At 40.6% G+C, this 16,556-nt stretch overlaps 1 protein-coding gene across 8 annotated transcripts in view; it reads left to right on the forward strand.

Annotated features, from left to right (window-relative positions):
- Positions 1-16,556, forward strand: part of MTUS1 (microtubule associated scaffold protein 1) — a 187,219-nt gene that overhangs the window by 134,542 nt on the left and 36,121 nt on the right. For all 8 annotated transcript variants that reach the window (XM_070781593.1, XM_070781596.1, XM_070781595.1 and 5 more), the window contains one exon: positions 7,353-7,567. In XM_070781593.1, coding sequence (XP_070637694.1) covers positions 7,353-7,567 — 215 coding nt within the window. The remainder of the gene's footprint in view (positions 1-7,352; positions 7,568-16,556) is intronic.

Genomic DNA, 16,556 nt, shown 5'->3' on the forward strand with positions numbered 1-16,556 from the left:
CCCACAGTCAATCTTTCCCAGCATCAGGGTCTTTTCCAATGAGTCAGTTCTTCGCATCAGGTGGCCAAACTATTGGAGCTTCAGCTTCAGCATCAGTCCTTCCAATGAATGTTCAGGACTGATTTCCTTTAGGGTGGACTGGTTGGATCTCCTTGCAGTCCAAGGGACTCTCAAGAGTCTTCACCAGCACCACAGTTCAAAAGCATCAATTCTTCGGTGCTCAGCTTTCTTTATAGTCCAACTCTCATATCCATATATCTACTACTGGAAAAACCATAGCTTTGACTAGACGGACATTTGTAGGCAAAGTAATGTCTCTACTTTTTAATATGCTGTCTAGGTTGGTCATAGCTTTCCTTCCAAGGAGAAAGGGTCTTTTGATTTCATGGCTGCAGTCACCATCTGCAGTGATTTTGGAGCTCCCCAAAATAAAGTCTATAACTGTTTCCATTGTTTCCCCATCTATTTGCCATGAAGTGATGGGACCGGATGCCATGATATTAGTTTTTGAAATGTTGAGTTTTAAGCCAACTTTTTCACTCTCTTTTTTCACTTTCATCAAGAGGCTCTTTAGTTCCTCTTCACTTTCTCCCATAAGGGTAGTGTCATCTGCATATCTGAGGTTACTGATATTTCTCCCAGCAATCTTGATTCCAGCTTATGCTTCATCCAACCCGGCATTTCACATGATATATTCTGCATATAAGTTAAATAAGCACGGTGACAATATACGGCCTTGATGTACTTCTTTCCCTATTTGGAACCAGTCTGTTGTTCCATGTCCACTTCTAACTGTTGCTTCCTGACCTGCATACAGATTTCTCAGGAGGCAGGTAAGGTGGTCTGGTATTCCCATCTCTTGAAGAATTTTCCATAGTTTGTTGTGATCCACACAGTCAAAGGCTTTGGCATAATCAATAAAACAGAAGTAGATGTTTTTTCTGGAACTCTCTTGCTTTTTCAACGATCCAGCAGATGTTGGCAATTTGATCTCTGGTTCCTCTTCCTTTTTTAAATCCAGTTTGAACATCTGGAAGTTCACGGTTCATATACTATTGAAGTCTGGCTTGGAGAATTTTGAGCATTACTTTGCTGGTGTGTGAGATGAGTGCAATCATGTGGTACTTTGAACATTCTTTGGCAGATTCTTTACCACTGTGCCATTAGGGAAGCCTGCAATGCATTTGCCTTGTGTTTTAAAAGTATTTAAAAGTGCACCAGAACACCTTTATATCGATCTGGTTCCTGTTGTCTTCTCTGAAAAGGTAAACACCGTTGGTACTTTCATATATATGAAAGCTTTGTTATGAATTTATAAGCAAAAAAGTACATACCTCTTGATACAATGAGACACATCATCTACATTGCTCTTGACTGTGTTTTTTTCATTTAACACAGAGAGCTTTCTATTTGTGTGTTACAGCTGTGATGTTCCGTTGTATAAATGTACCGTTAAATAAATGTACATTTATTTAAGCACATCTCTACTTATGGACGGGCTTCCCTAGTGGCTCAGATAGTAAAGAGTCCACCTGCAATGTAGAAGACCTAGGTTTGATCCCTAGGTTGGGAAGATCCCCTGAAGGAGGACATGGCTACCAACTCCAGAATTCTTGCCTGGAGAATCCCTTGGACAGAGGCATCTGACGGGCTACAGTCCATGGGGTCACAAAGAGTCGGACACGACTAAGCAACTAAGCACAGCGCAGCATGGCAGGTTCTGCTTTATTTGGGCTTCCTTGGTGGCTCAGCTGGTAAAGAATCTACCTGCATTGTGGGAGACCAGAGTTCAATCCCTGGGTAGGGAAGATCCCCTGGAGAAGGAGCGGCCACCCAGTCCAGTATTCTGGCCTGGTGAAATCCATGGACTATATAGTGCATGGGGTCACAAAGAGTCAGACACAACTGAGTGACTTTCACTTCACTTCACTCCTTATGGACATTGGGGTGGGGCTGTTTTTTTTTTTGTTTTTTTTTAATCTTTTCTCTGCAAGCAAGTTTGCATTGAAGTAAAGTGAAGTCGCTCAGTTGTTTCCGACTCTTGGCAACCCCATCGACTGTAGCCTACCAGGCTTCTCTGTCTATGGGATTTTCCAGGCAAGAATACTGGACTGGGTTGCCATTTCCTTCTCCAGGAGATCTTCCCAACCCAGGGATTGAACCCGGGTCTCCCGCATTGTAGGCAGATGCTTTACTGTCTGAGACCCCTTATTAGGGGTCATTTTAACCCCATGTAGGATTCATAAGAGAATATATTCTTCCCTACTAGCTGTGACTCCAACAGTTTGTGCTAGGATGTGTTAGAGAAGCCGTATCAGCAGGTTTTATATTCTTAAACCTCCATCTGGGGTATGACACTATGCAGGCAGACATCATCAGAGTCATTTTAAATGTCTGAATGAGATTCTCCATGGTAGCATTGAAAACTGCATCATGATGTCCATGATAATTTCCAATGATTTCTATCACTTTCTGAGGCAGAGTGGGGTTTGAATTCTAGGTGTGGCGTTTGGGGTTTTCATGGCTGGACCTTTAGGAACCGTTGTTGGTATGCGAGGTTTCCTACTTTGAAATTCCAGTTCTACGGCCACTAAGAAAGCCTGAGAGAAAAAGAAGCTGGTACCTGGAGACCTTGAGTTTTCCTGAGGTGGTGGCTTACCTGCCCCCACCCCAATTCTCTAGTCAGGTGGAGTTAGCACCCTGACCCTGAACTGCAGCTGAAGGTGAAGCAGGAACCAGGCAAAGCACAAATGAGAAAGCACCAAGAACCAGAGACTTGCATGATTGGAATGCAATCACACTTGGACAGTTGATGTTTTCCAGGGTTGTTGTTCAGTCGCTAAGGCTTCCAGGCTTTCCTGCCTTTCGCTGTCTCTTGGAGTTTGTGCAAACTCATGTCCGTTGAGTCGCTGATGCCATCCAACCACCTCGTCCTATGTCACCCCTGTCTCCTCCTGCCCTCAATCTTTCCCAGCATCAGGATCTTTTCCAGGGTGTACCTCAGTAAAAACTACATAAGTTCATTCACAGTGATTTTAGCAGTGTTTCAAATATAGTATCAAGTCCTAGAGAATTTTCTAAAATTTCAAAAAACAGTTATGCCTTGAAATGTTTTATCTTAAAAAATAAGTAAATAAATACAGAAATAATGATTGTAAAAAAAAAATGCCTTGGAACTTAACAGTTCCAAAATGCGACAAGTAGGATTTTCATAAGCACAAATGCCATATTGTGTGTGTGTTCATTTCTGCTGTACAGCAAAGTGACTGAGTTATATATATTATGTATGTTCTTTTTCATAACAAATGTCATTTTGTTACCAAAAGCTAAAGCAACTGAAATATAATAAAGGAAATGTATAGATGCCAACTCACTTATGGATCTAAGCCGTCTGAATTCAGCAGCAAACTCAGGAGTGGCTTACACTGTTGCATGGCCAGATCTGGGGGAACAAAAAAACAAACTATTAATAAGTGTTGGTTGGGCCTGGGGAAAGGGGGTCAAAAGTACAAACTTGGAGTTCAAAATAAGTATGTCGTGGAGATGTACAGAATGGAGACTAAAATTGAAAACACTGTATTGCTTTTTTCCAAGTTGCTAAGAGAGTGTATCTTAAAAATTCTCATCACAAGAAATTTTATGTATGGTGACAGATGTTAACTAGATTTATTGTGGTGATCGTTTTGCAATATATAGAAATATATTGAGATATATATGGTGAACCATGTTGTACACCTGAAACTAATGTTATATGTCAGTTATATGGGGAAAATGTCAAATTAGATTTCAGATGGTAAAAAAAATTTTGTCTTGGGAATTTGAAGCCTTTAACAAAATTTAGCAAGGTAAAATACAAAAAAATATTGTAATGGCTTCAGAAGCTTAATTCAACTCTTTCAATATTCAACTCTCAACTTTTTCAAAATATTGACAAATGCTTAACACAATGTAAATGTAGTATTTCAAAATCTATGTCCATTGAGAAACACTAAAGTTAATCTCTTTGAACCAAGAAAAGAAAAGTCAATCTCCCTATGTTTGAAATAGTGTTAGAAATGGAATTAACCATTCAATGAGAAAAACAGATAAATATAAAAGAAAGTATATACATATAACAAGGAATTTAGGGAAACAATGATACTAAGAAAATAATTTCTGTAGAGTTGTAAATTGAAAGTCTTGATAATCCAGTTAAAAATGTTTAGTTTCTCAAGGAGCCAAACATAAATATTAATATTTAGCTGCTGCCCAACTTTGGCGTAAGAGATAATTTGAAGAACAAAAATTTTGGTGCTACAAAAAGAGTACCTATATTTTCATCCTGAGTATAAAAAACTGCTTAATAAATTAATTTATATTTCATATTTTTCCTTAGAAATAACTTATTAGCACATGACTTGTTAATACTAAAATTCCCCCTAAAAACTAAGTAGGCAAGCAACTTAATGTTTTCTCCAAAAATGTTAATATAAAAGCTTCATTTCTTGATTTTATAAATAATTATAACTTACTGGTTTAAAAACTGATATTGTATTACATAATAAAATTGATTAGCATAAAAATCCTAGAAACAGAATGAAATGTTAAGGATTTAAGAAATGGTAACTTCAGAGTAGTAAATGATAAATGAATACATATTTCAGTAAGTACTAGGAAGACATAAGCTATGATATCAGTCAGGAAAGTGAACCTATATCTACATATGTCGCAGTGGAAGTTCTGGATGGTCAAGGATTAAAAGAAGTTTTTTGCTCTTCTGTTTGTTTGTATAAAAGTGTATAAAACAGGATATAAAAGGTAGGTATTTACCAGTATATAGGTTTATTGAAAAGAAGTTAGCAGATAATGGGCTTGGGTGAATTAAGTAACATTTTAAGATTCCTGTGTAAATGTTTATATTTAGTTATGTAACAATATTACATCCCCACCCCATCTCCACTTTCCAAATGGGTGGGAACAGAAGCCTAGGTTCTTGTCTTGGAGTCTACCCTATAGACGCTGCCTACGCCCAGCTTAGGCCCTTCACATCCTTGAACTTCGCTTTGCTATGGAGGGCCACTGAGAAGATTTATTAACTGTCTGTTTTTTTGGTTTTTTTAATTTTAATTGGAGGCTAATTACTTTACAGTATTGTAGTGGTTTTGCCATACATTGACATGAATCCGCCATGGGTGTACATGTGTTCCCCATCCTGAACCCCCTCCCAACTCCCTCCCCATCCCATCCCTCTGGGTCATCCCAGTGCACCAGCCCCAAGCACCCTGTATCATGCATCGAACCTGGACTGGCGATCTGTTTCACATATGATAATATACATGTTTCAATGCCATCCTCTCAAATCGTCCCATCCTTGCCTTCTCCCACAGAGAAAAAAAACAAAAACAGTGGGGGGAAAAAAAAATCTGGAAAAAAAATCTGAAACAAATACAGCAAAATTTGAACATATATTTCATCTCAATTATAGATAAAATTGCTTATTTTATGTGTACTTTTCTTATATTTGAAATGTTTTATCTTAAAAAATAAGTAAATAAATACAGAAATAATGATTGTAAAAAAAAAACCAAAAAACTGGCTGCACTGGGTCTCAGTTGCAGCCTGTGGGATCTTAGATTTGTAAATTGAAGGTTCTGCCCAGGGATGGAACCTGGGTCCCCCGCATTGGGAACCTGGAGTCTTAGCTAGTAGACCACCTGGGAAGTCTAAGTATTTTTAGACACAATATTTTAGTCATTTTAGAAGTGAGAATTATCGAGTATTAATACAAATACGAGTTGTTTAACCATGGAAAGCTACCATAGAAAAGGAGAGCCCTTTTCCTGTTTGTTTGTTTAACTTAAAGAATATTAAATGTATTTTCCCACTGGTTTTTGGGACATGAATACTGAGGTTTCTTTATTTTCCTTCTAGAAATCACTGTTTTCTTCCTTCTAAAAAATTAGAGAAAGTAGTTACCATCTATAAAATGGTCTCAGATTTGTCACCACAGAATGTAGACACTGTAGGGAATGCCTGTGAGAATAAAGAAGTACTTATTTTTTTTAGTTTCTTATGACTTTATTTTTTCAGATTTACATCTGATTATTTAGACTACTCATTTTAAGAAGTTAAGCAGGTTGCTTTCATCTTTTTCCAATTCTGTTTGATGTTTAAAGTGGTTGAGACATTTGGAATGGTTCCAAGATGGAACAGTTTTTCTGTATAAAATAGATTCCCAGGGCCCTATGACAGAAAGTGAGCAGTCACTTAGCATCTTACATGGATTTGGAGTATTAGCATGTGCGTCTTAAAAAAAAATTTTTTTTAAACCATATTACTGCTTGAAGGGGAAAAAGAAACAACAAAGCTTGTGTTTGATAGAAAACAGAATAGTATAGTCAAGAGTATTATACTCAGGGCTTCCCTGGTGGCTGAGTGGTAAAGAGTCCGCCTGGCCAGTGAAGGAGACGCAGGTTCGATCCCTGGTCCGGGAAGATCCCACATGCCACGCAACAACTAAGCCAGTGTGTCACAACTTCTGAGCCTGTGCTCTGGTGCCGGTGCTCTGCCACAGAAGAAGCTACCGCGTGAGAAGCCTGCACAGCACAACAAAGACCCAACGTAGCCCAAAATAAAAATAGATAAAAGTATTTTATGAAGCGTATGAAGCTCTCAATGAATCATTTTGCTGTACACCTGAAACTAACACACATTTTAAATCAACTACAGTTCAAAATAAAGAAAAAAAAATTCTTTTTTCTAAGTATAGTACACTTGGCAGTGAATTTACAGATCAGGGGTTAAATGTGAGTAGATTTTCACTGTATATGTGGTGATTTATCAGGGATTAGGAAATGACTCATGTACAGTATAAATCTTGGGAACGCACCAGGCCATCAGCAGGGAAAGGAGAGGAAGTTGATAGGAAACGTATAGGAAGAGGGAAAGGCATTAACAGTTCAGTCGTGTGTGTGTGTGTGTGTGTGTTCAGCCAGCCTGAATCAGAGCCTCCAGTCAGGGTACTTGTCACAGCAGATTTCTGTACCACTTTACCTGGAAAGTTAGAAACCATGAAGTCAGCATTATTTTTCACACAGTTTCCATGTTTCTGGATTGATCAGTCCATCTGCTTTATACCCCTCATTCTCTGCCGCGTATACATCCTTTTAAGATAGAACTAAAGCCGCCATCTGTGGTTCTAGTTCCAGACATACAGATATCTGATTAATCCCCATTCTCATCCATATGCTTTTCTTTATAAACACAACTGAAGCGCTCTTCTGTGGCTGCTGTAGTGTTTAGGGAACCCAGATGGTGTTGGTTAGGAAAATGAAGGTCACGTGTTTTCCTACCTATATCCATTCCTTTTGCAGTTGAAAAGGGCAGACAGAAGAGTCCCCGAAGTCTGTGCATCCAGACCCAGACGTCCCCAGATGTGCTGTCCTCTGAAAAAGCACTTGAGTTGGCTCAGTATAAGAGCAAATGTACGAAGCAAAGTGGAATTATCCTGCAGCTCAAGCAGCTTCTTTCCCTGGGCAACACCAAGTTTGAGGCATTAACAGTTGTGGCTCAGCACCTGCTGTCTGAGGTAAGGACACAGACCCTCTGAACAGCCTTCTCACTAAGGCGGGGGCGGGGAGGGTGGACAGGATGTGCAATGCCCATGCTCCTGTCTTAGGAATATCTTTAAGTGAGTGATCAGTAAGATTGGGGCTTCCCAGGTGGCGCTGGTGAAGAACCTGCCTATTTGCAGGAGACATAACGAGACTGGGGTTCAATCCTTCTCCAGGAAGACCCCCTGGAGAAGGGCATGGCAACCCACTCTGGTATTCTTGCCTGGAGAATCCCATGGACAGAGGAGCCTGGTGGGCTGCAGTCCCCGGGGTCGCAAACAGTTGGACACGACTGAAGCAACTTAGTATGTAGCCACTTATGCTTTTGCCAACTCACCTGATACCTAGAGTCACTGTAGAGTCTAGATTTCTAGAAATCTGGGCTTGAAACATTTCTGAGCTCTTCTCTTTCTCCTCTGGAGTCTCTTAGCCCCACAACAATGGAAATATAATTGCCTGTTCAACTACTATAACCTCTAGACTATATTAGCACTGCCGATAAAAAAAATTCATCAGCCATTCTAAGAAAGAAACAGAACATTGTACTTGAGCCAAACTGAGGATTTTAACCTGGGAAGAGCTTCTCAGAAAGGTCGGAGAACTGTTCCACACCTTGCAAGTCGTGTGCATTTTTTTTGAGACATCCTTGACAGTTCACACAATCCAGGTCTGCAAGAACAAAGTGGCAGGTCGTATGAGCCCTCACAGGCTCTCAGGGAATGTTATCTTTGAGGAGTTGTCTTGCTGACGCTAGAATGGTGCTCTTTATAACGGCTGAGCAGGTATTTCTGCTGATGGGGGAGGTCTGGCCGATGCATAACGCAGATACGAATACACAGTGGAGGGAGAGAGAAGGCCAAAGGACCAAGAACATTTTATGTTCAAACTTGTCTTGTCTTGCCATACAATAGGACTTTTGTTTCACAGCATTAACTTTTTTTTTCACTTCATGTTTTATCGAACTATGTGTAGCTTTCCATATCACGCAGTGAGCTTAATAGTTTGAAAATGAGAATGATTACGGGTCAAATTTTTGAGATAACTCTCAGGGTTGGTCCAAGGATTCTTCAGAATTTTCATCCATTCCTAAGATAGTGTGTGGTACAACAAACATGAAACAGATTTTCTTTGCTTACTGACTCTTCCCCTGATACGAGGATGTCAGTTCAGGAACTAGTTAAAATTCATCGAGAAAACCAAGTTTCTATGAACATACGCTACTGGCATAGCAACAGAAAGTTAATTATTTAAGGGGAAATACTGGGATGAGAATGTAACTTGAGCTCTCTAGGTATTTTTAAATCACTGTTTTAAAGACAAGGATACATGACATCTCAGGAGGAAACCTGGCTAGTTTGCCTGTTCTGTAGTTCAGTTCAATCCAACAAACCGGCACTTATTCTTAGGCTACTCTGATGTGATCGCCTGTCTGGGGCAGGGGAGGCAGAGGTGAATGAGACTTGTTCTGTGCCTTTGACAAGCTTCCAGGCTAGTAGACAGTTTAGATCAGTATTTAGTGAACATTTTACAGCTTTGTTCAAATCTCTCTCTCTCTCTCTCTCTTTAAAAATTTTTTTGAGGGACTTGCATGGTGGTCCAGTGGTTAAGACACTGCTTCCAATGGAGGGGGCATGGGTTCTATCCCTCGTCGGGGAACTAAGATCCCACAGTGTAGCCTACACACACACACACACACACACACACACACACACACACACACACACACATATATTTATAGATATATCTCTCTACATATACTCTGTGTGTGTGTGTATACGTACACATCTTTTTTTGAGATGGAGATGTAGACATTTATCTAGTTTTAAATTATAGTTGCATACAGTATTTTTCTGGTTTTTGGTGTGTGTCTAAATATTTATTTGCACAAATTTATCCCATTAGAGTTGTCCTTCAGGAACATTATGCCACTGATTTGAACAATAAAATGTTACACAAGTAGAATAATGTATATGGACCCACTAAAATGTAATATGAGTAATTAAGATGGGAAATTGCCTTTGTGGTAAATATGGAATGATTAGACACTGAGAACATATCTGTGTGTTTAATTTCTAAGTGTCCTTTAAAAAATTTAAAACAATGCTTTCAGGTATTTCATAAATACTCTTTTAAAAAAACAGCTTAGGCTTATATTCTGTATGTCTCTCTATCACTTGTCTTCCTGTGAGCTCAAAAGAGTAGATATTTTAGTCATTATTATAAGATTTGGGAACAGAGCTAAATTCTTTCTCAAGGCAACTTAGCAAGTCAGTAATAGGCACACACCAGAAGAAAAATCCTATTGTTTGCCTTCTGTGATACCCATGGCATTTAGCTACTATAGTACTTCACATATTTCTTATCATGCTGATAAAACCACTGTGGTATAATCGAGACATGATAGTTTTCTCTTAGTGGGAGAAGAAACAGTTCTAAGAACTGAATAAACTGTTCAAAATTTGTATACATTGTAACCAGTGATGGGAGAGCATGAATTCTGATTTCTGGTTCTATGCACTTTTTACTTTACCGCTCAATATTTTATGCTATTAGACAAAAAGTGTAAAATGTATAGGTTAAATTCTATTTCATCTAATGGAAATCTGTTATTGTTATTAGAATCTTGACTTAACAGTACCACATGATTTTGAGTTAAAACTCATCTATTTTCAGTACTTTTGTTTTTCTTTATTATGTAAGAAAGGAATTTGAGAGTTGGTTTATATAACCAAGTAAACTAAATTGGAAAGTACATAATTATTAAATGTAGGGAACAATTTGTCTATGTAGAGATAAGCCAGTTATTTACTTTACTATACCCAGCCTAACAACCCCACGTTCCACTCTTCTGGTTCCCTTGTCTTCCACATGAAAGCAATCAAGTCTGATGAGTTAGTTCTCATCCCGCTGTATTTCTCCCCTTCCTTCATCCTCTCTTTTCCATTTCTACCGATGCCAACCTTGTTCAAGCCCTGGATAAACTATCTGCTAGATTACAATAATAACTTGTTAACCAGTCTTCAGGCTTGCACTCTTTCCCCTATAATCCATCTCAAGCAATGCTAGTAGATTGATTTTTCCAAAGCACTCCTTCAGTGCCTCTCCATCGTCTATATGGCTGATCTGCCCAATATGGTAACCACTAGCTTGAAGATACCATTGAGCATCTGAAGCATGTTATTGTTGTTCAGTTGTTAAATCATGTCTGACTCTTTGCAATCCCATAGACTGACTGCACCACGCCAGGCCCCTTTGTCCTCCACTATCTCCCGGAGTTTGCTCAAATTCATGTCCATTGAGTCAGTGATGCTATCTAACTATCTCATCCTCTGCTGCCCCCTTCTCCTCTTGCCCTCAATCTTTTCCCAGCATCAGGGTCTTTTCCAAAATCAGTTCTTTGCATCAGGTGGCCAAAGTATGGAGCTTCAGCTTCAGCATCAGTCCTTCCAATGAATACTCAGGGGTGATTTCTTTTAGGATTGACTGGTTTGGTCTTGTTTGATTTGAAGTGTAGCCTGGCTGAATTGAGATATCCAGTCAGTGTAAAATACACCTGGGTTTTGAAGACCATATGAAATATCTCACTAATAATTTTTCTATTGACTGTATGTTGAATTGATAATTTGGATATACTGAGTTAAATAAAATATATTGTCAAATTAGTTTAACTTTTAAACTTAAAAAATGTGGCTACTAGGAAATTAAAACTACCTCCATGGCTCACATACTTCTTTTGAATGACTCCAGTATGTAACAGGGAATATAAAATTCTCTCTATAATTTGGCAGAAGCTGCCCATTTCGGTCCTCCCCTCACTGCCTGTGTGCTCCAGCTGTATAATCAGGAAGGTAGAGGAGAAACAGGAAGGGTTTAACATGTGTTGAGTATTTACTAAGAACCAGACATTCTCACTTATTAATAAGATCCTCTCCAAAAACACAAGTTGGAGATTATAAATAAGAAAATTGAGCCATAGAACTGTTAAGTAACTTGACTATCATCAGATAGCTGATAAGAGGAGGACCAGGACTTGAACCAAAGACTAGGTCACTGTGAACTCAAAATCCCCTACGGGGACTTCCCTGGTGGTCCTGTGGCTAAGACTCTGAGCTACCGATGCAGGGGAACTGGTATACTGAAGCTGAAGTTCCAATACTTTGGCCACCTGATGCAAATGGTCAGGGAACTAGATCCTGTGTGCCTCAACTAAGACCCAGCACAGCCAAACAAATAAGTAGGTTTTTTTTTTTTTAAAAAAAGAGAGAGACAAAGCCTTGTTCAAATCCTCTACAAACTTCCTCCCTTTTTCATCCTTTGTTTAATATCTTTAGTGGGTTACCACCCTTCTCCCCAGTACCTATGTGTTCAGATCTTTCTTGTAGTAGCAGCCCATTGCTACCTGGATTTACTTTACATGGATTTGTTATACAAATTGCAAAGTTAAAAATGCAAATTCAATGATGAGGCCGTCCTGCTTTCTGCGCCCCGGTGAGCAAAGGCACAGGAGTGCCTGTGAGGTGGGCGACAGGAGTCTCCCTTCACCGGTGTCCTCGGTCCCTCTGTGCCCCACGTGGCATGCCCCTGCCGCGCTCCATGTGGTCCTAGCATTCGAAGATACTTTCCTCCCACATGACTTGGCCCCTAAACGCAAGCCAAACATTCTGTCAGTTGCTCAGCTGCAGAAGGACTAGGTCCAGTACCAGAGAAAACATTTCACTGGGTCGGGCACCCTGAGAGATGCTTTCATCCACAGCAGGGCGGACTCTGAGCTTCATGGCTCCCTGTGCTGTCTGTGAATTTCATCTTACCTCCAATTTTTTAAGGTCTAATGCCTTGTGACTCCATTGAATGCTCAAAGACACTCTTTTATGAATACTTTCCTGGTCCTTCTAGTTCTGTTTTTTTTGTTGTTGTTGTTGTTATTTGTTTTTTAATTAAAAAGTTTTTTCAATTGAACTATAATTGCTTTCCAATGTTGTGTTAGTTTCTGCCCTACACTGTGAATCAGCCATATGTAAACATACATGCCCTTCCTCTTGAGGCCCTCATCCCACCCCTCTAGGTCATCACAGAGCACCATAGCTCTGTTTTATCTACTCTCTGGACTCTAGGAGCACGTACATTTCCCTGGCACACTCTACTTGTTGTTGTTGTTGTTCAGTCGCAAAGTCATGTCTTGACTCTTTGTGACCTCCTGGACTGCAGCACACCAGGCCTCCCTCTCCCTCACTATCGCCTGGAGTTCACCCAAGTTCATGTCCGTTGACTCAGTGATACAGTCCAACCATCTCAGCCTCTGCCACCCTCTTCCTTTACCTTCAATCATTCCCAGCATGAGTCTTTTCCAATGAGTCGGCTGTTTGTATCACCATTTTGCAGCTGTTTTTACTTTTTAAGATAGGAAGCTCACTGAGAGCAGGATCTGGGTCTGCTGCTTTCTTAGGAAACCACCCAGCTGCCGTGGCAGTGCCTCATGCATAATAGACACAGCGGTGCTAGTGGTAAAGAACCCGCCTGCCAATGCAGGAGACACAAGTTTGATCCCTGGGTCAGGAAGATCCCCTGGAGGAGGAAATAGCAACCCACTTCACTGTTTCTGCCTGGAGAGTCCCATGGACAGAGGAACCTGGCAGGCTACAGTCCATAGGGTCACACAGAGTGGAACACAGCTGAAGGGGCTTAGCAGGCAGGCATGTGTATCTGAATGAACAAAGAGGGCAATGAACAGGGTGGAATCCCAGATGTAAGGTGAACTTATAAAGTCTTTACACAAATGTTCTTTGCTCTTTTCTAGCTCTTTATAATCAATCAGCAAATATTTACTGATTGCCTAATGTGTACAGGGCACTGTTAAAAATATAGTTGGGAAGGAAAGATACAACAAAGCGGGAAGTTAAGCATTTTTTTCCCCAAACTTTTTACTTAACCCTTTGGTTCTCTTATACCCATTATAGAAGTCATTGTTATATAGATAGATAGAGATCTGCATATACATTTTTATCTTGTCATTGCTAAGTTTTTCTAAATAGTTTTGGAGCATTAAATTATATGTAAAAGTGGTTGGAATCCTAGAACTATCACTTATCCATCTGTTGCAAGTCTATTTAATGACTATGACTTTACCACTTTGGTAGTAGACATCATTCATTAGATACCATCATCATTTCCCCTGGAGGAGGGCATGGCAACCCCCTCCAGTATTCTTGCCTGGAAAACCCCATGGACACGGAGCCTGGTGGGCCTCCGTCCATGTGGTCGCAGAGTCAGACACAACTTAGCAACTAAACAACTACAACAATCATTCATCACAGAGTAGAAGTTCTAATGCTTGTCTCATGAACCTGGTAACCAATACCACACTTTCTGTTTCTCAAAGGACACACTGTTGTTAGTTTTAGTTTGTTCTGATTCTTGGTTTATCCTTGCATAGCTGTTAAGCGTTCTGTGCATACTGGCCAAGTGAAGGACAGTGTTGATGGCAGTAATCCCAATTTCTCCATAAAAGTTTCCAGGTACACCCCACCGCCTGCCCCCAAACATCTAACCAGTATGTGGTGTGCCTCCGATATTTTTGAAAGTGGAATCTAACCCAAAGTGGCACCTAAACAAAGATGAATTTTGAATGACACTAGCGCTCTAAAAGTAAAAATGTCTGAGACCCAGAAAAGTGGACACAATTCATTGTGTAGTAGTGGGGATGGAGGAGGTCACAGAGAGCCTACGTCTGAGCCATCAGACCTGGCTCTTTGCTGCAAAGTCCCTTGTGCTGTTGACTGCTCCCAAGCTAGCACATTGAGGCTCACCAATGGGACGACAGCCAGAGACTAAGTGCCTGTGTCCCGGGGAATCCTAATTAAATTATGGTGAGTTCATTCCCCCTCCCCGCTTGGAGCACTTCATATCTGTAATGCATGAGCATAAAAGCATTTTTTTCCAACCAGATTCCCACCTCCCTCTCCACCCTCCCACCACATTGTGTGAAATTCTGCATATTACAATACAAAGACAATTAAATAATCTTGTTATCTGGACCATAAAGGTCTAAGACAGAAACACTGATATATGAGCAGCTAAACAAAAAGAAACAGGCAATCAATATCTAAGTGACAAAATGCATTTTGTCATCTACAAAGGGTAAATGTCTTAAAGGGCAAGCTCCCAGGAGAGTCAGACAGAAACGAACACTGAACATATGCTTATCATGATATGGGCACTGTGGTCGGCGTCTCATGTAGGATCAAAAGCCCTTTGTTTTTCCATTATCCAGTACCGTGGTCCCTCGTATGAGGTCATCTGCCTTGAATTACGGAGAAGGCAATGGCAGCCCATTCCAGTACTCTTGCCTGGAAAATCCCATGGACGGAGGAGCCTGGTAGGCTGCAGTCCATGGGGTCGCTAAGAGTCGGGCAGGACTGAGCGACTTCATTTTCACTTTTCGCTTTCATGCATTGGAGAAGGAAATGGCAACCCACTCCAGTGTTCTTGCCTGGAGAATCCCAGGGACGGGGGAGCCTAGTGGGCTTCCGTCTATGGGGTCACACAGAGTCAGACACGACTGAAGCGACTTAGCAACAGCAGCAGCCTTGAATTATGGGGCCTGGATGTTTTAGCTCTACATAGCCCCCAAGCTTTTTTCAGACATTGTTCCCATGTCTTCAACATTTTTCTTTATTTTCCCCAGCATCTGGAATGGTACTTCATTAATTGGTACTGAGTAATAACTTGCCAACCGATTCAGAAGGATAAATGTCCTGTCTAGGCATGTGGGGGAAGGCAGTGGTATCTATGATTGACTGTTAGTATTCCCTGAAGGCTTATAAGATGGGTCAATTACAGAAGACCAGGCATTCCAGCTTGTAGAGATGGGATGTACATGGCAAGCCCGGCTCAGAAGCGGAGTGGGTCGTCTAAACAGGAGCTGGGTGATTTGAGGTTCATGGATTTTTTTTTTTTTTTTTTTTTTTAGTGAAACAACTGAAGTGTTTACTAGGAAAAGAGTACATTTGGAGAGACACATGGGCAGGCTCAGAGAGTGAGCTGCCTCTGGAAGTTTATTCTTTATACACTCAATGGAGGGCTCTCATTGAGCAAGGATACTTATATGCACCAAGAATATGGGATGAAAATCTACTAATCCTCTGCAAAACAGTGTGGAGGAAGGCTTTCCATAGTTCAGGATGGGGTTGGCAAGGATCAGGATTAGAATGGAGGCAGTATTAATAGAAAATGCAATGGATTCAAGACACATTCAGAAGAAAGAACGGACTGACTTTGGTACAGCCCATTAAAGAAGAGTCTAAAATGACTTCATGAATTGTTCTGTTGTTATCACTGGGATTGCCAGAGGTTGGAAGATACTGATGACTTCTGGGCATTGTTTTCTTAATGTGGACTATTTTTAAAGTTTTTATTGAATGTATTACAATATTGTTTCTGTTTTATGTTTTGGTGTTTTGGCTGAGAAGCATGTGGGATCTTAGCTTCCCAACCAGGGATTGAACGTGTACCCCCTACATTGGAAGGCAAAGTCTTAAACCACTGGACCACCAGGGAGATCCCAGCTTCTGGGCATTGAGGCAGGTTGAGTGCAGTAGAGTTGGGGGAATGTCCATATGGGTACAGTCAACCCTTGGTATCTGCAAGGTTGGTTCCCGGACAGTCCTCCCCCCGTGCACACCCCAACAACAGATGCCAGAATCCATGGACACCCAGGTCCCTCATATAAAATGATGTAGTACAGCTGGTCCTCAGTACTCACAGGTTCCACATCAGCGATCCAACCAACCTTGGATTTCAACTACTTGCCCCCAAGGCCCCTTTAATAAGCAAAAAGATTGCCTGGTAGATACTTGTGATAGGATGTGAAAATTTTCACAAAATTATCCCTGGAAATTTTATACCAACTTAATTTTGTAGTATAGATATTTTTATTCATCTCCCCATTTCATCCAGCTTGATTTCCCT

Source organism: Bos indicus, chromosome 27 (genome assembly GCF_029378745.1).
Source record: "Bos indicus isolate NIAB-ARS_2022 breed Sahiwal x Tharparkar chromosome 27, NIAB-ARS_B.indTharparkar_mat_pri_1.0, whole genome shotgun sequence".
In the NCBI taxonomy this organism is placed as follows: Eukaryota; Metazoa; Chordata; class Mammalia; order Artiodactyla; family Bovidae; genus Bos; species Bos indicus.